This window comes from Pan paniscus, chromosome 10 (assembly GCF_029289425.2).
Source record: "Pan paniscus chromosome 10, NHGRI_mPanPan1-v2.0_pri, whole genome shotgun sequence".
Classification (NCBI taxonomy): Eukaryota; Metazoa; Chordata; class Mammalia; order Primates; family Hominidae; genus Pan; species Pan paniscus.
In genome coordinates this window covers 129,924,322-129,949,328 of record NC_073259.2, presented here as the reverse complement: position 1 = coordinate 129,949,328, position 25,007 = coordinate 129,924,322, and the positions used below count along the sequence as shown (strand labels likewise).

The 25,007-nt window shown below is 51.2% G+C and overlaps 1 protein-coding gene across 3 annotated transcripts in view; it reads left to right on the top strand.

Annotated features, from left to right (window-relative positions):
* Window positions 1-21,693, top strand: part of HPD (4-hydroxyphenylpyruvate dioxygenase) — a 49,630-nt gene extending 27,937 nt beyond the window's left edge. Inside the window, exons 1-14 of one of the 3 annotated variants that reach the window (XM_003832351.4) lie at window positions 638-819; window positions 927-953; window positions 1,819-1,881; window positions 2,206-2,310; window positions 3,022-3,064; window positions 3,241-3,323; window positions 4,803-4,892; window positions 9,452-9,555; window positions 10,165-10,242; window positions 12,025-12,187; window positions 12,306-12,377; window positions 15,409-15,531; window positions 19,189-19,305; window positions 19,400-21,693. In XM_003832351.4, the coding sequence (XP_003832399.2) occupies window positions 817-819; window positions 927-953; window positions 1,819-1,881; window positions 2,206-2,310; window positions 3,022-3,064; window positions 3,241-3,323; window positions 4,803-4,892; window positions 9,452-9,555; window positions 10,165-10,242; window positions 12,025-12,187; window positions 12,306-12,377; window positions 15,409-15,531; window positions 19,189-19,305; window positions 19,400-19,510 (1,182 nt within the window). In that variant the 5' untranslated portion in view covers window positions 638-816 and the 3' untranslated portion in view covers window positions 19,511-21,693. Of the gene's footprint in view, window positions 1-637; window positions 820-926; window positions 954-1,818; window positions 1,882-2,205; window positions 2,311-3,021; window positions 3,065-3,240; window positions 3,324-4,802; window positions 4,893-9,451; window positions 9,556-10,164; window positions 10,243-12,024; window positions 12,188-12,305; window positions 12,378-15,408; window positions 15,532-19,188; window positions 19,306-19,399 lie in introns of those variants that run through there. The other 2 variants (XM_055096269.2, XM_055096270.2) reach the window with 2 other exon arrangements.
* The last annotated feature ends 3,314 nt before the right edge of the window (window positions 21,694-25,007 follow it).

Sequence of the window (25,007 nt, the reverse complement as noted above, 5' to 3'; positions counted from 1 at the left end):
TTCACCTCTCCAGGCCTCAGTTTCCCCATCTGATGGGGATATCAATATCTCCCATTTGTATAGAGGGCAATCTAGCAATTTAAAATGTGGGTCCTGGAGTTAGAATAGCCTGGTTCATGTTCCAGGTCTTCCCTGCCACTTGCTAACCTCATGGCCTAGGAATGTTCTCTGTCCCAATGAATTATAACCAACACTGAGAGTGTCCTGTGTGCCAGGTCCTGTTCCAAAGAGCATGCTTATCTCCTTTAATCCCCACCACACTATTCTTGTTCCTGTTTTACAAATGAGGCTCAAAGGGATATGGTGATTTTCCCAAGTCACACTGTATGTAACAGAGCCAGGATGCAAAGCTTCTCCTACCGTGCCTCTAACAGCTATGGAATACAACGCTTTTATGCAAACAGGACTTTGGGGCCAGTCTCCAAATTCCCCCTCAAATTTCCTCTAGGCAAGAGTTCTGGAGCCGCCACTGCACTCCAGCCAGCCTTGGCTTCTGAGCTTTGGATTCTGGGCAGTAATGGTCACAGTCCCAGCGTCCTGGAAACGCTTGCCCTTGGCTTCTGGCCCTGACTCTGCCTCCCACTGACTAGTGGACGTCACTGCCCCTCTCTGGGCCTGGCAACACCATCCTGTTCAATGAGGCTGCGGCTGGATCAGAGGTCCCCAGGCCTGGAACCTTCCAGGGCTGGGCTCAGCTCCCCACCCCATCCCCCAGGTAGGCCAGGAGGCCTGGGCGGGACCTGCTTGGGGTTAAATACTCCGGCCCAGCACTCCCCAGGCCTCTAGTCCCAGTAGGAGGTTTGACTAAGATCAATCATGGTAAGTGCCATGGCTGTCTCCCCTTGGGTGGGACATCTTCAGTAACACTTCCAGAAGCACCTTGTGTTGGAGCCTCCAAGTCTCACTGTCCTTCTTTTTCTCCTTAGACGACTTACAGTGACAAAGGGGCAAAGGTAAGCAGGCGAAATGTGGGAAATGTAGGGGCCTGAGTCTAGAAGGGGGTCGGAGTGCAGGGAGACGGGTTTCAGCAGAGAGCAGAAGAGGAAGGACTGGAGTGGATACATAACGTGCATGCCTGCACACTCAGCTTTACCCCCGGGGCTCCCCGAGACTGAGCTGGACTCAACCTCACCCTCACAACAAACTTGTATCCTGGCCAGGCATGGTGGCTCATGCCTGTAATCCCAGTGCTTTGGGAGGCCAAGGCAGGCAAATACTTGAGGTCAGGAGTTCGAGACCAGCCTGGTCAACATGAGGAAACCCCGTCTCTACTAAAAATACGAAAATTAGCCGGGCGTGGTAGCGCACCCCTGTAATCCCAGCTACTCAGGAGGCTAAGGTGGGGGGGATCACTTGAACCCTAGGATCGCTTGAACCTGGGAGGCGGAGGTTGCAGTGAGCCAAGATTGCACCACTGCACTCCACTCCAGCCTGGGCAATAGAGCAAAACTCCATTTCAAAAACAAAAACCAAAACAAAACCTGTACCCCTTCTCAAATGCCTGCCGATCTCTTAATCCCATCTGGAAGTTCTTTCTAAGGTCTAACTTAAATCCATATTGCTGCAACATAAGTCTATTTCCCTGTGTGAAACCTTGGCAGGCCTCCTGAGGGGGTTTCCCCATCCAAGACACCCAGGAGCTCAACTTCCACATGAGAAACCTCTTTTGAGGCTTGGCAAGGCTGCATGGGGTTCCGCTGCTCCTAAGTTCTGTGGTTGAGGCTGGAATAAGGAGGGTGGCTAGGGGACATCACTCCACCCACACTTTTCTAGACTCACTTTCAGGGACTCAGCCTCACCTCTTCTCTCCTTCTGCAGCCTGAGAGAGGCCGATTCCTCCACTTCCACTCTGTGACCTTCTGGGTTGGCAACGCCAAGCAGGTAGAAGCCGGGGCAAGGTGCTGGAGTGAGCAGACAGCAGGGCAGAGGGCTGCCTGACAAGGGCAGGCCTCCAGCAGGGTCTGTGATTGGCCCTTGGGAGGGAGGATCAGGCCAGGGGTGGGCCAGATACTCTGAATCCTAATTACACCAGCGGGAAAGTTATCTGTCAGCAAAATGTGCAGGCAGCAGTCTATCTTCCCAGGAGGGTCTCTGCCCCTGAGGCAATAGGGCAGGCAGGCTGAGGGGGGCCAGGGGCTCTCTTGCGGAAGTCCCCCATGCTGGCCCCTTGACCCTCATGAACCCTGCTGCAACCCTGTGATTCAGGCCGCGTCATTCTACTGCAGCAAGATGGGCTTTGAACCTCTAGCCTACAGGGGCCTGGAGACCGGTTCCCGGGAGGTGGTCAGCCATGTAATCAAACAAGGGAAGGTGAGTCACCACCCCCAAGACAGCCCCCAACCCCTGCCTGGCCAACATGGTGAAACCCCATCTCTACTAAAAATAGAAAAATTAGCTGGGCATGATGGTGGGCACCTGTAATCCCAGCTACTCAGGAGGCTGAGGCAGGCAAATCGCTTGAACCCGGGAGGCAGAGGTTGCAGTGAGCCAACGTCGTGCCACTGCACTCCAGCCTGGGCGACAGAGCAAGACTCCATCTCAACAACAACAACAAAAAAAAAACAAAAAAAAACCCCAACAACAACAACAACAACAAAAACATATAATTCAGCTCCCACCGACCCCTCCGCTGGCATCTTTGTACAGCCATGCAACACAGCCCTTCCTAGTTTCGTTTCCTCCTCAGCCTGGCCCAACACTGACCCCACAGGTGCTCAGAAAACCTGGGATATCAGAGGAGAGGAATTTTAAGCAGTGCCCTGACCGATGGGGTCCCTGGAGTTCTCTCCCCGAGGGATACCTGACCTAGCAGTTCCTCTGAGGATCCAGAGGGGGTCTGGCTGAAAGCCCCATCCCTCAGGACCAGTGTGGGAAACTAAGGCAGAGAAGGAGCTAGAACCCAGGTCCAGGAGTTCTTGTGCTCCATCAGGGGTGTTTCAGGTCGGCAGGGAGGGGCCGATGGGTGCACCTCCCCATGCCCCCCTGAGCCACTAGCCTCACCTCCTTCTCCTCGTATCTTAGATTGTGTTTGTCCTCTCCTCAGCGCTCAACCCCTGGAACAAAGGTGAGGTGCCCGGGGAGGGTGGACGCATGGCTCTGTGGGTGGGGTCTGGGTTCTGGGAGGGTGGACGCATGGCTCCGTGGGTGGGCTCTGGGTTCAGGGCCTGGATGGAGACTAAAAGCCAGGTGAGGGGACCTAGACTCCAGACTCCAGTGCCATCCTCTCCCTGCCGGCCACAGAGATGGGCGATCACCTGGTGAAACACGGTGACGGAGTGAAGGACATTGCGTTCGAGGTGGAAGATTGTGACTACATCGTTCAGGTAAGAAAGCACCTGGGTGGACTGGGAGAGGAAGGCCTCCGTCTGCCATGGGGACCCCATCAGTCAGGGCTGGAAGGACACTGCTGCATCACAGTGACAAGCCCAGATGCCGCATCACAGTGACAAGCCCAGATGCTGGTGTGACACACACCTGGGCTCCGGGGGTGCCCTGTCCTCCCCCGTGTCCTCTCTCTCACTGAGCCTCAGTTTCCACAGCTGCCAAATGGGGCTAACCGCAGCTGGGTTGTCAAAGGAGGAAATTAGAATTACCATTTCCTTTTTTTTTTTTTTTTTTTTTTGAGAGACGGAGTTTTGCTCTTGTTGCCCAGGTTGGAGTGCAATGGCACGATCTTGGCTCACCGCAACTTCTGCCTCCTGGATTCAAGCAATTCTCCTGCCTCAGCCTCCTAAGTAGCTAGGATTACAGGCATGCGCCACCACGCCCGGCTAATTTTGTATTTTTAGTAGAGATGGGGTTTCTCCTTGTTGGTCAGGCTGGTCATTTCCTTTTTCTTCTTTTTTCATTTTCTTTTTCTGTTTTGTGTGTGTGTGTGTGTGTCAGAGTCTTGCTCTGTTGCCCAGGCTGGAGAGCAGTGGCGCAATCTTGGCTCACTGCAACCTCCACCTCCTGGGTTCAAGCGATTCTCCTGCCTCAGCCTCCCGAGTAGCTGGGATTACAGGCGCCTGCCACCATGCCCAGCTAATTTTTGTATTTTAGTAGAGATGGAGTTTTGCCATATTGGCCAGGCTGGTCTTGAACTCCTGACCTCAAGTGATCCGCCTACCTCGGCCTCCTAAAGTGCTGGGATTACAGGCATGAGCCATTTTGCCTGGCCTCAGAATTACTGTTTCTTGAGCACAACTCTAAAACAAACACTGTACCCAACAGGCAGCCTAGAGATTCAGAGTGTGCGTTCCAGAGCCAGGCTCTCCAGGTCTGAATCTTAGCTGTGTGACTTCGGGCAAGTGACTTAATGTCTCTGTGCTTCAACGTCCTCACCTAGAGAATGGAGATGATAATAGTACTTTTGCATAATGTTGCTGTGAGGATGAACGAGGTTAGAATCTAGAACAGAGCCTGGTGCATGATATAAGCACTGTCATGCAGTCCAGTTTTGCTAAATAAATGCATGAATCTTCTTATTATTCTCATCCAACCATTCTTTTTACAGATGGTGAAATTGAGGACTAGAGAAGGGGACTGATCACAGGGGGAGTTAGCAGAGGCAGGACAGACACCCATCCCTACCTAGTTTGTCTCCCATAGCCCCAACTCTGGGCCTGGGCCTCAGTTTCCCTATTTGCCAAATGAGCATGAGTATTGGGGGTAATGGCTGAAGCTGGCTGGGGTTCCTACCTGGGGCTGGAGAAACTGGAGGGGCCTGCAGGACCACGCAGAGGCCACCTGGCAGGAGCAGCAGGCAAGGGTTCTGGAAGGCTCCAGCCCTCACCAATTCCCCGATCCCATCTTCTCTGCAGAAAGCACGGGAACGGGGCGCCAAAATCGTGCGGGAGCCCTGGGTAGAGCAAGACAAGTTTGGGAAGGTGAAGTTTGCTGTGCTGCAGACGGTGAGTTCCCTTTGGTGCCCCCACCCCTCCTGCTGTCGGCACCACTGAGATGCCAGGAGCCCCGCAGCTGACTCCATCAAACCATCCCACCCATGGGCCTTGGAGCACAGACATTGTCCCTCAAGTCTGTCCCCCGTATTGCCTGGCCAGTGTACTGGGACTGCAGAAGCCACCAGCCACTCCTCCCAGGCTTCCCTTCCTCCCAGTGCGGGAGGATGACAGCAAGGGGGTGAAGGCAGGGGCTCTGAAGAAGGGAGAAGGATGGGGTCCGGGGTCATCAGTTCCCACACGAGCTGTGTGACTTTGGGCATATTACTGTACCTCTCTACGACTCTGTTTAAATGAGCAAAGACTGGAACTGGAACACCTATGTGGTCTGGGACATGCGCTTAACTTTCCTGTGCCTCAGCAGTATCTTTTTGTTTTCCTCAGAAAAAATTTTTTTTAAAGATGGAGTCTCGCTCTGTCGCCCAGGCTGGAGTGTAGTCGTGTGATCTTGGCTCTCTGCAACCTCCGCCTCCCAGGTTCAAGTGACTCTCCTGCCTCAGCCTCCCGAGTAGTTGGGACCACAAGTGCGTGCCACCATGCCCGGCTAATTTTTTCTTTTTTGTATTTTTAGTAGAGATGGGGTTTCACCGTGTTAGCCAGGATGGTCTCAATCTCCTGACCTGGTGATCCGCCCAACTCAGCCTCCCAAAGTGCTGGGATTACAGGCGTGGGCCACTGTGCCCGGCCTTTTTCTTTTTTTTTTATTCTTTTTTCTTTTTTCAGACGGAGTCTCTCTGTCGCCCAGGCTGGAGTGCAGTCGCGTGATCTCAGCTCACTGCAACCTCTGCCTCCTGGGCTCAAGTGATTCTTCTGTCTCAGCCTCCTGGGGATTACAGGCGTCCACCCCCACACCCAGCTAATTTTTGTGTTTTTAGTAGAGACAGGGTTTTGCCATGTTGGCCAGGCTGGTCTCGAACTCCTGACCTCAAGTGATCCACCCGCCTCAGCCTCCCAAAGTGCTGGGATTACAGGCGTGAGCCACCGTGCCAGGCTGTTTTCTTCAACTTTCTTTTTTCTTTTTTTTTCTTTTTTGAGATGGAGTCTCGCTCTGTCGCCCAGGCTGGAGTGCAGCGGCACGATCTCGGCTCACTGCAAGCGCTGCCTTCCGGGTTCATGCCATTCTCCTGCCTCAGCCTCCCGAGTAGCTGGGACTACAGGCGCCCACCACCACGCCTGGCTAAATTTTGTATTTTTAGTAGAGGTTTCACCATGTTATCCAGGATGGTCTCGATCTCCTGACCTTGTGATCCGCCTGCCTCAGCCTCCCAAAGTGCTGGGATTATAAGTGTGAGCCACCGTGCCCCGCCTCTTCAACTTTTATTATAGGTTCTGGGGTATATGTGCTGGATGTTCAAGTTTGTTACATAGGTAAACGCGTGCATGGTGGTTTGCTACACAGATCATCCCATCACCTAGGTATTAAGCCTAGCATCTATTAGCTACTCTTCTTGGTGCACTCCCTCCCCGACCTCCCCCCTCTGACAGGCCCTAGTGTCTGTTGTTCCCTGTGATGTGTCCATCTTTTCTATCATTTAGCTCTCACTTCTAAGTGAGAACATGCAGTGTTTGGTTTTCTGTTCCTGCGTTAGTTTGCTGAGGATAACGGCTTCCAGCTCCATCCATGTCCCTGTAAAGGACATGATCTCGTTCCTTTTTATGGCTGCAAGCCTCAGTATCTTCAACTATGACTCCTCATAGGGTCATCGTAAGGATCCAATGAGAGCTGGGCGCAGTGGCTCACGCCCATAATCCCAGCACTGTAGGAGGCTGAGGCGGGCGAATCACTTGAGGTCAGAAGTTAGCCTGGCCAACATGGTGAAACCCCACCTCTACTAAAAAAAAAATACAAAAATTAGCCAGGCATGGTGGTGTGCACCTGTAGTCCCAGCTACTTGGGAGGCTGAGGTGGGAGAATCGCTTGAACCCAGGAGGCAGAGGTTGCAGTGAGCCAAGATTGCACCTCTGCACTCCAGCCTGGGTGACAGAACAAGACTCCCTCTCAAAAAAAAAAAAAAAAAAAAAAAAAAGGATCCAATAAGGTCATTTGTGTATAGCACTTAGAACAGTGCCTGGCACATTAGACACTCAGCAAAGATGACCAATTCTGTTTAGCACCCGTGTTACTGTAATACAGAGACAATCATAGCTCTTACCTCCTTGAGATTAAATTTAACATAAAGGGCTGGGCACAGTGGCTCACACCTATAATCCTAGCAGTTTGGGAGGCTGAGGCAGGAGGATCACTTGAGGCCAGGAGTTCGAGACCAGCATGGGCAAGATAGGGAGACCCCATCTCTACAAAAATTAAAAATACAAATAAAAAATAAATAGGCCAGGTGCAGTGGCTCACACCTGTAATCTCAGCAATTTGGGAGGCCAAGGCAAGAGGACTGCTTGAGCCCAGGAATTTGAGACCAGCCTGCGCAACAAAGTGAGACCCCATCTCTACGAAAAAATTAAAAATTGGCCAGGCATGATGGAGCATGCCTGTGGTCCCACCTACATGGGAGGCTGAGGTGGGAGGATTGCTTGAGTCCAGGAGGTAGAGGCTGCAGTGAGCTGTTATCACACCACTGCACTTCAGCCTGGTTGACAGAGTGAGACTCTGTCTCAAAAATAAATGAATAAAAATGTTTTAAAAAGTTAAAAAATTAAATTAAACATAAAAATGGTTAAAGTGTGCCTGTAATCCCAGCACTTTGTGAGGCCGAGGCAGGTGGATCACCTGAGGTCAGGAGTTCGAGACCAGCCTGGCCAACGTGGCAAAACCCTGTCTTTACTAAATATACAGAAATTAGCTGGGCATGACAGGCGCCTGTAATCCCAGCTACTCGGGAGGCTGAGGCAGAAGAATCACTTGAACCCGGGAGACAGAGGTTGCAGTGAGCCAAGGTTGCGCCACTGTACTCCAGCCTGGGCGACAGAGCGAGACTCCATCTCAAATAAATAAATAAAAATTTTAAAAAATAAAAGTTAAAAAATTAAATTAAACATAAAAATGGTTAAAGTGTGCCTGTAATCCCAGCACTTTGGGAGGCCAAGGTGGGTGGATCACTTGAGGTCAGGAGTTCAAGACCAGCCTGGCCAAAATGGTAAAACCACATGTCACTAAGTAAAACAACACAAAAATTAGCCAGGTGTGGGGCTGGGCACGGTGGCTCATGCTTGTAATCCCAGCACTTTGGGAGGCCAAGGGGGCGGATCACCTGAGGTTGGGAGTTTGAGACCAGCCTGACCAACATGGAGAAACCCCATCTCTACTAAAAATACAAAATTGGCTGGACGTGGTGGTGCATGCCTGTAATCCCAGCTACTCGGGAGGCTGAGGCAGGAGAATCGCTTGAACCCGGGAAGCAGACGTTGTGGTGAGCCAAGATTGCACCATTGCACTCCAGCCTGGGCAACAAGAGTGGAGCTCTGTCTCAAAAAAAAAAAAAAAAAAAAAAATTAGCCAGGTGTGGTGGCACGTGCTTGTAGTCCCAGCTATTTGGGAGGCTGAGGCAGGAGAATCGCTTGAACCTGGGAGGCGGAGGTTGCAGAGAGCCAAGATCACACCACTACACTCTAGCCTGGCCAACAAGCAAGACTCCGTCTCAAAAAAAAAAAAAAAAAAGGCTAGGCACAGTGGCTCATGCCTGTAATCCCGGCACTTTGGGATGTTGAGGTGGGCCCGGCATGGTGGTGCACGCCTATAATCCCAGCTACTCAGGAGGCTGAGGCAGGAGAATGGCTTGAACCCGGGAGATGGAGGTTGCAGTAAGCCGAGATCGTGCCAATGCACTCCAGCCTGAGTGACAGAGTGAGACTCCGCCTTAGAAAAAAAAAAAAAAAGATGGTTAAAGTGGCTGACAGAACTCTTCAGTATAATTTTTTTTTTTTTGAGACGGAATCTCATTCTGTCGCCCAGGCTGGAGTGTAGTGGCACGATCTCTGCTCACTGCAAGCTCTGCCTCCTGGGTTCATGCCATTCTCCTGTCTCAGCCTCCCAAGTAGCTGGGACTACGGGCACCCGCCACCACACCCGGCTAATTTTTTGTATTTTTTAGTAGAGACAGGATTTCACCGTGTTCGCCAGGATGGTCTCGATCTCCTGACCTCATGATCCACCCGCCTTGGCCTCCCAAAGTGCTGGGATTACAGGCCTGAGCCACCGCGCCAGGCTGCTCTTCAGTATAATTTAATCCAATGCCCTCCTGCGTTCTTCATCTAGTTGACCTACTGAAATAAATGAAGTAGGTGCTTCACTGAGTACCTCCCCTGTTCCAGGCACTGAGCTTGGCGCTGGGTACACCATGATGAGCAAAACAGTGTCCCCGCCCTCACGGAAACTCTCAAACAAGTGACAGATTGCAATTCATTTCAGAAAGGAGAAGTGACTTACCCAAGATCACGCATCTGGTTAGGGTCAGATGCAGGTTGGAACCCGGGGCTATGTTAGCGCTATGAAATGTGCTCTGTCCTCGGCGGGGATGGGTGCCCAGGGGCCGAGCCAGGCTGTTTTCCACCCGTAGTATGGGGACACCACACACACTCTGGTGGAGAAGATGAACTACATCGGCCAATTCTTGCCTGGATATGAGGCCCCAGCGTTCATGGACCCCCTACTTCCTAAACTGTGAGTGTCCCTCAGGGCAGAGGTGGGTGGAAAGCCCTGAGGGACTGTGAAAAGTAATGCCCCTTCCTCCATGTCCACTGCGCATGTGTGTTGGGGCAGAATGGAGCCGGCTAGGGAATTCCTGGAAGTCCTCAGGGGTGCTTGAAGAGGTGGCACAGAGGCTGAGACCATGGCCTCTGCAACCAAACTTCCCCGGGTTCAAATCCCAGCTCTGTTACTTCACAGCCATTTCACCCTGGGCAAGTCGTTTCATCTCTCTAGGCCTCAGTTTCTTCATCTGTAAAATGGGGACTGTAATAGTATATGAGTTGACAAAATAAAATGTCCGGCCCATTAGTAAATGCTACGTAAGTGTGAGTCCAGGCGCAGTGGCTCATACCTATAATCCCAGCACTTTGGGAGTCTGAAGCAGGAGGTTCACTTGAGCCCCAGAGTTTTAGACCAACCTGGGCAAAAAAAGAGTCTCTCTTTTTGTAGAGACTCCATCTCTACAAAAAAATAAAACTCCAAAAACAGAAGTGTGAGCTATTATTATTATTAAGGGGTCATGGAGAAGGGAGCAATCTGGGGGGTAGCCACCTTCTCACCCCCATCTTCTTCCCTTCCCAGGCCCAAATGCCGTCTGGAGATGATCGACCACATTGTGGGAAACCAGCCTGATCAGGAGATGGTGTCCGCCTCCGAATGGTGAGACCCTGGCCCTCTCCCTCTGCGTGAAGATGACGGGTCCTCACGGTGGACTGGCCCACTCCCTGGTCCTTGCACTAACATGGAAAATACGACTGGGTGCAGTGGCTCACACCTGTAATCCCAGCATTCTGGGAAGCTGAGGTGGGAGGATCACTTGAGGTCAGGAGTTCAACACCAGCCTGACCAGTATGGAGAAACCCCGTCTCTACTAAAAATATAAAAACTCAGTGGGCGAGGTGTTGGGCCCCTGTAATTCCAGTTACTCAAGAGGCTGAGGCAGGAGAATCGCTTGAACCCGGGAGGTGGAGGTTGGGCGACAGAGTGAGACTCCAGCCTGGGAAACAGAGCAAGATTTTGTCTCCAATAAACAAATAAAATAAAATAGACCGGGCGCGGTTGCTCACGCCTGTAATCCCAGCACTTTGGGAGGCGGAGGCGGGTGGATCACCTGAGGTCACGAGTTCAAGACCAGCCTGACCAACATGGCGAAACCCCGTCTCTACTAAAAATACAAAAATTAGCTGGGTGTGGCAGTGTGTGCCTGTAATCCCAGCTACTTGGGAAGCTGAGACAGGAGAATCGCTTGAACCAGGAAGGCGGAGGTTGCAGTGAGCTGAGATTACGCCACTGCACTCCAGCCTGGGTGAGAGAGAGAGACTTTGTCTCAAAATAATAATAATAATAAAGTAAAATAAAATAAAAGTGGAAAATACAGCACAAGATGTTGGGAGTTAGCCTGAGGCCACTGATGCATTTATTCACTGTAAAACTGTCAACATGGAGACCAGTGGACTTGAGGCCCAAAGCGACCCACAGGCCCTCCTTCTGAGGAACCCTGGGGACATCACAGTCCAGGGAGGCTTGGAGGAAGGTTGCCACCACCCAGAGAGCCCCCTGTCCAAATTCCAAGCAAGGGCCTTTTTCTCAAAGCACTTTACTTCCATCTGTGGGAGGCTTGCCGTCCTGTATGTATTTCGTTCCAAGACACTTCCACCTGAAGGAAAAGTGTCATCATAAAGGTACAAATCTAGGCTGGGCGTGGTGGCCCATATTTGGAATCTTAGTACTTTGGAGGCTCAGGCAGGTGGATGGCTTGAACCCAGGAGTTCAAGACAGCCTGGGCAACATAGTGAGACCCCATCTCTACAAAAAATACGGCCGGGCACAGTGGCTCATCCCTGTAATCCCAGCACTTTGGGAGGCCGAGGCGGGTGGATCACCTGAGGTTAGGAGTTCGAGACCAGCCTGACCAACGCAGTGAAACACTGTCTCTACTAAATACAAAAAATTAGTTGGGCATGGTGGTGCATGCCTGTAATCCCAGCTACTTGGGAGGCTGAGGCAGGAGAATCGCCTGGACCCAGGAAGTGGCAGCTGCAGCGAGCCGAGATTGCGTCACTGCATTCCAGCCTGGGCGACAAGAGCGAAACTCCGTCTCAAAAAACAAAAAATAAAAATACCCCAAAATTATCCGGGTGTGGTAGCACATGCCTGTAGTCCCAGCTACTTGGGAAGCTGAGGTGGGAGGAGCAATTGAGCCTGGAGATTGAGGCTGCAGTGAGCCGAGATTGCACCACTGCACTCCAGCCTGGGCAAGAGTGAGACTCTGTCTCGAGCAACAACAACAACAAAAAGATCTAAATCTCTGATGGGTATGATGGCAGTAGCATCTCCTTTCTGGAGCCTGCTCAGGGACAGATTCTGGAAGGTGGAAATGGGGTGATGGAGGCCATCCCTGGAGGCGCTCAGAGCATATGTGTTCCACCGCCCACCCTACAGGTACCTGAAAAACCTGCAGTTCCACCGCTTCTGGTCCGTGGATGACACGCAGGTGCACACAGAATATAGCTCTCTGCGATCCATTGTGGTGGCCAACTATGAAGAGTCCATCAAGATGCCCATCAATGAGCCAGCGCCTGGCAAGAAGAAGTCCCAGATCCAGGTGAGGCCGCCCCTGGCTAGGGGAGAGGGGAGCAGGGAAGAGGTCTGGGGGCTCTTGTAGGGTCAGGGATGTGGGTGATGGGGCAAATGACAGTGGTCTCCTTGTTTCCCTCCCCCAGGAATATGTGGACTATAACGGGGGCGCTGGGGTCCAGCACATCGCTCTCAAGACCGAAGACATCATCACAGCGGTTAGAACCCCCTTCCCTGTCCGAATTCCTCTCTCATTCAGAGCCAGGGACGGTCTCTGCAAAATTGAGAGGGCGGGTGGCGGCAGTCCTGGGCCCGTTTCTCTGGGCTGGGAGACTGACAGGACTCCCTCACTGCTTCTTGCAACTCATGGGCAGGCACAGCCACACCCACCCCAGAGAGTTCAGTCTCCACAGAACCCCTGGGCTTTGGAGGTAGCAGGCGCCAGGGTATCAGGAAGCCTGGGTGATGGTCCCGGTTCTGCCAGTGGCTTGCTCTGTGTCTCTGGGAGATTCAGTGCTGTCTCTGGACTTTAGTTGCCTTACCTTAAAAATCAGGAAATTAGGGCCAGGCACAGTTACTCACACCTGTAATCCCAGCACTTTGGGAGGCCAAGGCAGGGGGATCACCTGAGGTCAGGAGTTTGAGACCAGCCTGGCCAACATGGTGAAACCCCATCTCTACTAAAAATACAAAAATTATCTGGGCGTGGTTGCGGGCACCTGTAATCCCAGCTTCTCAGGAGGCTGAGGCAGGAGAAGTGCTTGAACTCAGGAGGTAGAGGTTGCAGTGAGCCAAGGTCGCACCACTGTACCCCAGCCTGGGCGACAAGAGTGAAATTCTGCTTTAGAAAAAAATAATAATAATAAATAAAGGAAATTAGGACTGGGCACAGTGGCTTATGCCTGTAGTCCCAACTACACGGGAGGCCAAAGCAGAAGGATTGTTTGAGCCCATAAGTTAGAGATCAGCCTGGCAAACAGTGGGACCCTGTCTCTGCAAAAAGTAAACTAAATTAACCAGGCTTGGTGGTTCATGCCTATAGTCCTAGCTACTTGGGAGGCTGAAGCAGGAGGATCCATTTAGCCAAGGATTTCAAGGCTGCAGTTAGCTATGATTGAGCCACTTTTCTCCAGCCTAGGTGACAGAGAGTGAGGCCCTATCTCCCCGCAACCTCAAAAAAGAAATGTTTTTTTAAAATTAGGAAATTAAGGTTGGGCATGGTGGCTCATGCCTATAACAGTTTCTGCCCTTGTGGAGCAATAAACAAAATAAGTAAAATATAAATGCTAGATGGTAGAGAGCACCCAGGAAGAAAGTAAAGCAGGGAATTGGGACAGCAAGGGTGAATGGCATTGCACATTTAAATTGGGGGGTCAGACACTTTGGGAGGCCGAGGCAGGAGGACTGCTTGAGCTCAGAAGTTCGAGACCAACGTGGGCAACATAGTAAGACCTCATCCTTTTTTTTTTTTTTTTTTTTGAGACGGAGCCTGGCTCTGTCGCCCAGGCTGGAGTGCAGTGGCGCGATCTCGGCTCACTGCAAGCTCCGCCTCCTGGGTTCACGCCATTCTCCTGCCTCAGCCTCCCAAGTAGCTGGGACTACAGGCGCCCGCCACCACGCCCGGCTAATGTTTTTTTTTGTATTTTTAGTAGAGACGGGGTTTCACTGTGTTAGCCAGGATGGTCTCGATCTCCTGATCTTGTGATCTGCCCACCTCGGCCTCCCAAAGTGCTGGGATTACATGCGTGAGCCACTGCGCCCGGCCATAAGACCTCATCTTTACAAAAAAATCAAAAAATTAGCCAGGTATGGTGGTGCACACCTGTGGTTCTAGTTACCCAGAAGTCTGAAGTAGGAGGATCAGCTGAGCCTGGGGAGGTTGAGGCTGCAGTGAGCTAAGATCATGCCACTGCACTGCAGCCTGGGTGACAGAACAAAGACCCTGTCTCTCAAATATATATATGTGTGTGTATATATATATATCCTTCTTTTTTGAGATGGAGTCTTGCTCTGTCTTCTAGGCTGGAGTGCAGTGGTGCGATTTTGGCTTACTGCAACCTCCACCTCCTGGGTTCAAGCGATTCTCCTGCCTCAGCCTCCCAAGTAGCTGGGATTACAGGTGCATGACACCACGCCTGGATAACTTTTTTTGTATTTTATTTTTATTTTTTATTTATTTTATTTTATTTTGAGACAGAGTCTCGCTCTGTTGCTCAGGCTAGATTGCAGTGACGCGATCTCGGCTCACTGCAAGCTCTGCCTCCCGGGTTTACGCCATTCTCCTGCCTCAGCCTCCCAAGTAGCTGGGACTACACACTCCCACCACCACGCCCGGCTAATTTTTCTTTTGTATTTTTAGTAGGGGTTTCACTGTGTTAGCCAGGATGGTCTTGATCTCCTAACCTCGTGATCACCCATCTTGGCCTCCCAATGTGCTGGGATTACAGGCATGAGCCACCTCGCCCGGCCTTTTTTTTGTATTTTTAGTAGAGACAGGATTTTGCCATGTTGGTCAGGCTGGTCTCCAACTCCTGACTTCAAGTGATCTGCCCGCCTCAGCCTCCAAAAGTGCTGGGCTTACAGGCGTGAGCCACCACACTCGGCCTAATAGATCCTTAATCGTTTGATGCCTCAGTTTCCCCAGCTATGAAATGGGAGAATAGTCCTTCAGCTGCCTCAAAAGATTGCTGCATGGATATAATGAGGGAATACGTAGAAAGTGCTCAGGCTGGGCTCAGTGGCTCACGCCTGTAATCCCAGCACTTTGGGAGGCCGAGGTAGGTGGATCGCCTGAGGTCAGGAGTTCGAGACCAACCTGGCTAACATGGTGAAACCCCATCTCTACTAAAAATACATAGCTGAGTGTGATGGTAGTCACCTGTAATCCCAGCTACTCAGGAGGCTGAAGCAGGAGAATCGCTTGAACCGGGAGGCAGAGGTTGCAGTGAGCTAAGATCGTGCCACTGCACTCCAGCCTGGGCAACAGAGACTCCATCTCAAAAAAAAAAAAGAAAAAAAGAAAAAAAGAAAGTGCTCGAGGCAGGCACATGGTGAGTGTTCTATAAATCTAGCAGTTGTTGTTCTAACGGGGCCCATGACAGAGAAGAAAGGGGAAGAGGCCACACAGCACCCTGGCAGTTGAGGGGAGCTAGGATAGGGACCCTGTATCCTGATGACCCAGCACCTCCGCCTGGCTAGGGGAGTTGAACTTGGAGGCCAAAGGCTGACCTCAACTTTGCTCTGAAACAGATTCGCCACTTGAGAGAGAGAGGCTTGGAGTTCTTATCCGTTCCCTCCACGTACTACAAACAACTGCGGGAGAAGCTGAAGACGGCCAAGATCAAGGTGAAGGAGAACATTGATGCCCTGGAGGTGAGGCCCAGGCAGGATCCGCAGCCTTGTGGGGAGTACGAGCTCTGCGTTCTATCTTTTCAGAAATATTGTCTCAGCCCGGAGGGGAGCCCAGACCAAGTCCCTGCTGGCAAGGGACATTTATTCTAGGGTCTATGTGGGAGGAGGAGACAGATGACAAACAAATAAACAATAAAAGCACGGTCAGAGATAGTCAGTGCAGGAAGTTCAAACAGGCAGCCTGGGGCTGCTTTACAGACAGTGGTCAGGGAGGGCCTCTCTGAGGAGGTGACATTTGAGTGAAGTCTAGATCATGAGCGGGAGCTGGCCATGTGAACAGCGGGAAGAAGGGCATTCCTGGCAGAGGGATCAGCAAGGGCCGAGGTAGGAGCATGCCCTGAGCGTCTGAGGAACAGAAAGAATAGGCTAGAGTGGATGGGAGGCTGTTTTTGAGCGATGACCTAGGTCAGACAGGTAAGCAAGAGCCAGTTCCTCTTGTGAGCTATTATTCAGGAATCTGGATTTTGTTCTTTTGTGACCAGAAACCACTGGAGGGTTTTTTGGTTTGGTTTTAGCAGTGTTATTGACATATGTCACATAACATGTCATTTTTTTAAGGTGTACAATTCTATGATTTCTAGCTATTTGCTATGTTGTGCAACTATCATCAAAATCCATTTTAGGACTGGGTGTGGTGGTTCATGCTTGTAATCTCAGTACTTTGGGAGGCCGAGGCGGGCGGATCATGAGGTCAGGAGTTCGAGACCAGCCTGACCAACATGGTGAAACCCTGCCTCTACTAAAAATACAAAAATTAGCCAGGCGTGGTGACACACGCCTGTAATCCCAGCTACTCAGGAGGCTGAGGCAGGAGAATCGCTTGAACCCGGGAGGCGGAGGTTGCAGTGAGCCGAGATCGCGCTACTACATTCCAGCCTGGGCGACACAGTGAGACTCTGTCTCAAAAAAAAAAAAAAAAAAAAAAAAAAGATCAATTTTAGGACTAGGTATGGTGGTTCATGCCTGTAATCCCAGCACTTTGGGAGGCCAAGGCAGGTGGATCACTTGAGGTCAGGAGTTTGAGACCAGCCTGGTCAATATGGCGAAACCCCCGTCTCTACAAAAAGAAAAAAAAAATTAGCTGTGCGTGGTGATCTGTGTCTGTGGTCCCAGCTACTGGGGAGGCTGAAGTGGGAGAATCACTTCAACCCAGGAGGTAGAGGCTACAGTGAGCCATCATCAGGCCACTGCACTCCAGCCTGGGTGATACCCTGTCTAAAAGAAAAACAAAAACAGTTAGGCCAGACACAGTGGCTCACATCTATAATCCCAGCATTTTGGGAGGTTGAAGTGAGAGGATTGCTTGAGGCCAGGAGTTTAAGACCAGCCTGAGAAACACAGGGAGACCCTGTATCTACAAAAAAACAGTTTTAAAAAATTAGCTGGGCATGGTGGTTCGTGCCTGTAGTCCCAGCTACTCAGGAGGCTGAGGTGAGAGGTTCACTTGAGGCCAGGAGGTCAAAGCTGCAGTGAGCCATGATCAGGCTACTGCATTCCAGCCTGGGCAAAAAATCAATTTTAGAACATTTTTGTCACCCCAAAAAGAAACCTTGAGCCTCTTAGCCAGCACCTCCCAACCCCTCTGTTCCCTTCCCCCCTCCCACCCCAGCCCTAGGCACCATTAATCTACCTTCAGTCTCTATAGATTTGCCTATTCTGGACATTTCATCAAAAGGAATCACAAAGTCCAGGTGCAGTGGCTCATGCCTGTAATCCCAGCACTTTGGGAGGCTGAGGTGGGCGGATCATGAGGTCAGGAGTTCAAGACCAGCCTGGCCAACATGGTGAAACCCTGTCTCTACTAAAAATACAAAAATTAGCTGGGCGTGATAGCAGATGCCTGTAATCCCAGCTACTGGGGAGCCTGAGGCCGGAGAATTGCTTGAACCCAGGGAGGGGGAGGTTGCAGTGAGCCGAGATCGCGCCATTGCACTCCAGCCTGGGCGACAGAGTGAAACCCCATCTCGGAAAAAAAAAAAAAGGAATCACAAAATAGGCCTATTGTGAGCAGCTTCTTTCCCATAGCATGTGCTCAAGGTTCATCTGTGTGGGGTGTGTGTCAGTGCTTCGTTCCTTTTTGTGGCTGAAAAATATCCCATTGTATAGATAGACACACATTGTTTATCTATTCCTCGTTGATAGATATTTGGGTTGTTTCCACTTTTGGGGTGTTACACGTAATGCTACTGTGAACATCTATGTACAAGGCTCTGTGTGGATGTGTTTTCAATGCACTTTGGTATATATCTAGGAGTAGCTAGGTCACATGGTAATTCCATGTTCCCTTTTGTTTGTTTAGAGACGGAGTCTTGCTTTGTTTCCCAGGCTGGGGTGCAGTGGTGCGATCTTGGCCCATTGCAACCTCCAGCCTCCTGGGTTCAAGCAATTCTCCTGCCTCAGCCTCCCCAGTAGCTGGGATTATAGGCGCCCGCCACCACGCCCAGCTAATTTTTTTTTTTTTTTTTTTGAGACAGAGTCTTGCTCTGTTGCCCAGGCTGGAGAGCAGTGGCCGATCTTGGCTCACTGCAACCTCCACTTCCCGGGTTCAAGCGATTCTCCTGCCTCAGCCTCCTGAGTAGCTGGGATCACAGGCGTGTGCCACCATGCCCAGCCAATTTATTTTTATTTTTATTTTTAGTAGAGATGGGGTTTCACCATGTTGGCCAGGCTGGTCTCGAACTCCTGACCTCGGGTGATTCACTCACCTCAGCCTCCCAGAGTGCTGGGATTACAGGCGTGAGCCACCTTGCCCAGCCTAATTTTTGTATTTTTTTTGTAGTGACTCGGTTTCCCCATGTTGGCCAGGCTGGTCTCGAACTGAGCTCAGGTGATCCACCTGCCTCGGCCTCCCGAAGTGAGCCACCATGCCCGGCCACCCCTTTTTTTTTTTTTAATCCGTATTTTAAGGAAGCAACACTATATGTTTAACTTTTTGAGAAGCTGCCAGACTGTTTTCCAAAGTGGTTGCACCATTTTACAGTCCCACCAGCAGTACATGAGGGCTCCGATTTCCACTGGAGGATTTTAAACAGGGGAATGACATGATCCGATTTTTAAAAGATCCCGCAGCAGGTCATGGTGGCTCATGCCTGTAATCCCAACACTTTGGGAGGTCGAGGTGGGTGGATCACCTGAGGTCAGGAGTCCAAGACCAGCCTGACCAATATCGTGAAACCCCGTCTTACTAAAAATACAAAAATTAGCCGGCCATGGTAGCCTGCGCCTGTAGTCCCAGCTACTCGGGAGGCTGAGACAGGAGAATCGCTTGAACCCGGGAGGCGGAGGTTTCAGTGAGCCAAGATTGCGCCACCGCACTCCAGCCTGGGTAACAGCGCAAGGCTCCGTCTCAAAAAAGAAAAAAAAAGTGTCCTGATAATGTCTGCGGGGAGGATGGATTGTAAGGATACAAGATTAGAAGCGGGCAGCAGTCTTGAATGGTGCCTTAGGAACTGTAGTAGGGGGATGGTAATAGGACAGTTTGGGGATATATTTGGAGGTGGCTGGAACTGCCAGAAAAAAGGTCATTTCCAGACTTTTGGGGTGCAGGAGCCCCTGTGGACTTTCCAAGGATCTCACCGTGCCAGCCTCCCCTAGCAGAGCCCCCTGTCTCCCGCCTAGGAGCTGAAAATCCTGGTGGACTACGACGAGAAAGGCTACCTCCTGCAGATCTTCACCAAACCGGTGCAGGACCGGCCCACGCTCTTCCTGGAAGTCATCCAGCGCCACAACCACCAGGTACTGCTTGTGCCCCGGCAGGCCCGAGGGGACAGGCAGCTAGCACACTCGGTTTTCTGGGTCCTTGGCTCATCTCCTCTCTTTCCCGCCACAGGGTTTTGGAGCTGGCAACTTCAACTCACTGTTCAAGGCTTTCGAGGAGGAGCAGAACCTGCGGGGCAACCTCACCAACATGGAGACCAATGGGGTGGTGCCCGGCATGTAAGCCCCGCCCACCGCCCACCCCACGGAGGCCACAGCCACACAGCCACGCCCCCTGATTCTGGAACTCGCCCAACTTCCCTACTGGCTGCTCCCCTTGGGTCCCGCCCACCAGCGGACTCGGCCCCCAAGGCTCCGCCCACACTGACCACGCCCCTCGGCGGGGCCTCCCTCTGCTCCAGCCCTCCCGATTAAAGCGTGCCCCGGTCCAATACTGTGTCTGTGTTTGTGCTGCGCGTAAGGCAGTAGTGCCTTATGGCAGCCAGGGGGAGGCCAGGGCGGCCGCCAGCGCCGCGGGACCGAGGAGCTGCGGGTGCCAGCGCTTTGCCAGCGGGACCACGCGGAGAGGGGAATTCTGGAACCAGGGAAGGAAGGGGACTTGCTCTGGAGGGAAAGACGGATGACACTGCTTTTGTAGAGAGATAAACGCGATTCAGACAATAAAGCAAGCGATGAGCCGGGCGTGGTGGCTCACACCTGTAATTTCAGCGCTTTGGGAGGCCGAGGTGGGAGGATCGCTTGAGGCCAGGAGTTCGAGCCCAGCCCGGTAACATAGCAAGACCCCGCCCGCCTGCGTCTACACAAATAACAAATAAAAATTATCCTGGCGTAGTGGCGCACACCTGTGGTCCCTGCTACTCAGGAGGCTGAGGTGGGAGGATCGATTGATGGACAGAGGTCTAAGCTGCAGCGAGCCCTGATCCTGACACTGCACTCCAGCCTGGGCAAGAGTGAGACCCTGTCTCAAAAAAAAAAAAAAAAAAAAAAGGCAGTTGATGAGAATATGTGGAAGCGAAGATCGCAGGGGAGCTAATTTTGATAACGGAAGACCTCTCCGAGAAGGTGACATTTGGGAGCCAGCCATGGGACCATGCTCGGGAAAAGGATTCCAGGAAGAGCGAACGGAGAAAGGCCCTGAGGTGGGGTCAAGAGTTTGGCAGCATCTTGTCTGCCGGCTTGATGATCTCTTTTTGTTGTTGTTGAGACGGAGTTTCGCTCTGTCCCCCAGGCTGGAGTGCAGTGGTGCGATCTCGGCTCACTGCAAGCTCCGCCTCCCGGGTTCACGCCATTCTCCTGCCTCAGCCTCCCGAGTAGCTGGGACTACAGGCGCCCGCCACCACGCCCGGCTAATTTTTTGTATTTTTAGCAGAGACGGAGTTTCACCTTGTTAGCCAGGATGGTCTCGGCCTCCCAAAGTGCTGGGATTACAGGCGTGAGCCACCGCGCCCGGCCGATGATCTCTAAAGATGAGCTGTCTTCAGTTTTGCTACCCAGAGCCCAAACCTCTGAACACAGGAGAGGGTTGGCAAGGGACTCTAGGGGCAGCATCCCTGCTCAGCAACTGTAGGATATGGTCCCTTGGTTCCTGGTCTCAGAGATAAAGCAGGTAGGAGGGGCCTGGTATCCCAGTCCCTGCCCTCAGCAGGGCAGTGCCCATGACCACCCATGCAGCTGCACTGCCCCAGCCTTGCCCGCAGTGAGGACTTCTTTTGGAAAGGGGCTTGTTCATACTCATAGAAGAGTGAGTGATCCTTGCAAAAGAATGAGGCAGCTGGGTCCTAAAACCCTAGGAAGGAGATTCTTTCTTCAAAACCAGGTAAGAGTTGGTGGGGGGCAAATTTGGCCTCTTTTTTTTTTCTTTTTCTCTTTCTTTTTTTTTTTTTTTTTGAGACAGAGTCTCACTCCATTGCTCAGGCTGGAGTGCAGTGGTGTGCTCTTGGCTTACTGCAACCTCCACCTTCTGGGCTCAGGTGATCCTCCTACCTCAGCCTCCCAAGTAGCTGGGACTATAGGCATGTGCCACCACGCCCAGCTAATTTTGTTTTTATTTTTCATGGAGATGGGATCTCACTATGTTGGCCAGTCTCGAATTCCTGGTCTCAGGTGATCCGCCCACCTCAGCCTTCCAAAGTGCTGGAATTATAGGCATGAGCCACTGCCTCTGGCCTCTTTCTGCTTCTAATGCTTGAGAACCCTCCGTGAGGATAAGTCAACTCAGAGCTAGGAGGCAGCAGAGCTCAATAGAAGAAAAAAATACTCTGAGTTGGTATAATGGTGGGAATTGGGGATTTTTTTCAGATTATAGAAGAAATCAGAGCTTCTGGGATCACGAACTTCAGAAATAAAGAGATCAGAGAGAACCCAAAGGATTCCGTGCAAAAAATGTACTCCCCCTCTATTCTCCTGTGACTTAATGTGAAGAAGGGAAATTGTATAACCCAGAAGGATGCAAACTAGTGGCTTACAGACCAAATGTGGCTCATAGACCTACTTCGTTTTGCCTGCATGGTTTCAAACAAATTTGAGTCAACATTTTAGAAAGTTGGGCACATATGGCCAGGTGCGGTAGCTCATGCCTGTAATCCCAGCACTTTGGGAGGCTGAGGCAGGTGGATCACTTGAGGTCAGGAGTTAGAGACCAGCCTGCCCAACAGGGTGAAACCTCGCCTCTACTAAAAATACAAAAATTAGCCGGGAATGGAGGAGGGTGCCTGTAATCCCAGCTACTTGGGATGCTGAGGCAGGAGAATCCCTTGAACCTGGGAGGTGGAGCTTGCAGTGAGCCGAGATCACGCCTCTGCACTCTAGCCTGGGTGGCAGAGTGAGACTCCATCTCAAAAATAAATATTGGGAGGTCGAGGTGGGTGGATCACCTGAGGTCGGGAGTTCAAGACCAGCCTGGCCAACATGGTGAAACCCCACCTCTATTAAAAATACAAAATTAGCTGGGCCTGGTGGTGCGCACCTGTAATCCCAGCTACTCGGGAGGCTGAGGCAGGAGAATCACTCGAACCCAGGAGGCAGAGGTTGCAGTGAGATCGCACCACTGCACTCCAGCCTGGGCAAAAAGAGCGAAACTCCATCTCATAAATACATAAATAAATAAATAAAGCATGCAGAGCAGACACCCACTAGCTGAGAACATACTAGAGAGCCAGGTTGCCTGAGTTCACCTCTCAGATAGCCACGTGGTAGCTGTGTGACCTATGGCAAGCTACTTGACCTCTCAGTGCTTCAGTTTCCTATGTTAAGTGGGAATTATAGTAATACCCTCCTCCTAGCCCTGTTGCTAGTATCAAAGACGTTTAAAACAGAGGCTGGCACAGAGTCAATGCTATATGAATATTCTTATTTTGGGGGGAGGGGCTCTTGCCCACAAGGGAACCCAAGTCTGTCTGGGACCTCCCTCTCTCTGTCTGAGGTCTCTGTCACCAAGGCTGGAGAGCAGTGGCATGATCACAGTTCACTGCAGCCTTGATCTCCCCAGTTTCAGTGATCCTCCTACCTCAGCCTCCCTAATAGCTGGGACCATAGGCATATGCCACCACGCCTGGCTAATTTTTGTATTTTTAGTAGAGACAGGGTTTCTCCATGTTTCCCAGGCTGGCCTCGAACTCCTGGCCTCAAGTGATCCTTTCTCCTGCCTCAGCCTCCTGAGAAGCTGGAGAGGGGCTCCCATTTTGGCCCCCACAATACAATAGAGGCAATGAAGAAAGGAGTTATCTCTTGGGACTGAGGAGCAGAGGAAGAGGTGGATGGATTTGAGGAATAGGGAAGAAGCATCAGATTTGGTAGGTAAGGGAGAGAAAGAGAAGGTTTAAATCCAGGATCCCTGGCCTTTGAGCTTAGGTGGTCAGTGGCAGGCAGCGGTGGGTAGAGGCAGAGAACAGAAGTGTCATTGACCAAAGTAGAAACTATGACAGGAGAGCAAGTTCAAGAGAGAAGATGAAGACAGGCGCAGTGGCTCGTACCTATAATCCTGGCACTTTGGGAGGCCGAGGCCAGAGGATTGCTTGAGCCCAGGAGTTCAAGACCAGCTTGGGAAACATAGTGAGACGCTATTTCTATAAAAATTTAAAAATTGGCCGGATACAGGTGGCTCACACCTGTAATCCCAGCACTTTGAAAGGCTGAGGCGGGAAGATTACTTGAGGTTAGGCATTTGAGACCAGCCTGGCCGACATGGTGAAACCCCGTCTCTACTAAAAATACAAACATTAGCCGGGCGTGATGGCACATGCCTGTAATCCCAGCTACTCAGGAGGCTGAGGCAGGAGAATAGCCTGAACCCAGGAGGCAGAGGTTGCAGTAACCGAGATTGCGCCACTGCACTCCGGCCTGGGTGACAGAGTGAGACTCTGTCTCAATAAAATAAAATAAAATAAAATAAAATAAAAAATAGAGATAGGGTTTCGTCTCTTCTAATAATAAAAAAACTAGCTGGCTATGGTGGTGCGCAGCTATAGTCCCAGCTACTCAGGAGGCTGAGGCATGAGAATCCCTTGAACCTGGGAGGCAGAGGTTGCAGTGAGCCGAGACCATACCATTGCACTCCAGCCTGGGCAACAGAGAGAGACTGCCTCAAAAAAGAAAAAAAAAGAAAGAAAAAAAGGCCGGGCACGGTGGCTCATGTCTAGAATCCCAGCACTTTGGGATGCCAAGGCGGGCGGATCACTTGAGGTCAGGAGTTGGAGACCAGCCTGGCCAGCATGGTGAAACCCCATCTCTACTAAAAATACAAAAAACTTAGCCGGGCATGGTGGCACATGCCCGTAGTCCCAGCTACCCGGGAGGCTGAGGTGGGAGAATGGCTTGAACCCAGGAGGCAGAAGTTGCAGTGAGCCAAGATTGCACCACTGCACTCAAGCCTGGGCGACAGAGCAAGACTCTGTCTCAACAACAACAACAACAACAACAAAAAAAAAAAAAAAAAAAAAAGAAAAAAAGAAGAAGAAAGAAAGAAAGAAAAAGCCCTGGCGCGGTGGCTCACACCTATAATCCCAGCACTTTGGGAGGCCGAGGAGGGCACATCCCCTGAGGTCAGGAGTTCGAGACCAGCATGCTTAACATGGAAAAATCCCATCTCTACTAAAAATACAAAATTAGCTGGGCTTGGTGGCACATGCCTGTAATCCTAGTAATCCCTGTAATCTCTACTCAGGAAGCTGAGGCAGGAGAATTGCTTGAACTCGGCAGGTGGAGGTTGCAGTGAGCCGAGATTGTACCATTGCACTCCAGCCTGGGCAACAAGAGCAAAACTCTGTCTCAAGAAAAAAAAAAAGAAAAGAAAATTTTTAAATTAGCTGGTATGGTAAAGTGTGCCTATGGTCCCTGATCAACTTAGGAGGTTGAAGTGGGGGGATCATTGAGCTCAGCAGATCGAGGCTGCAGTGAGCTATGATCATGCCACTGCACTCCAGCCTGGGTGACAGAACTAGATCTTGTCTCTAAAATAAATAATAAAGGTAAAATTGTATATTCCTTCAGCTACACCCCCTTCTCTTAGCTTTATTCCTCCTTACTATTGCACTTACTTTTCACATTTGTCTGGCTCGCCCTCAAGAACAGTATGTTTCCTTCATTCCTATCCCCAGAGCCTAGAAGAGTACCTGGCACATACGAGGTGCTCAATAAATATTGGTTGATTGAATTAATGGCCAGACACTTCCTTCTCTTTCCTGGCTCAGCCCGGACCTCAGCCCTCTATTCCCATGAATCCA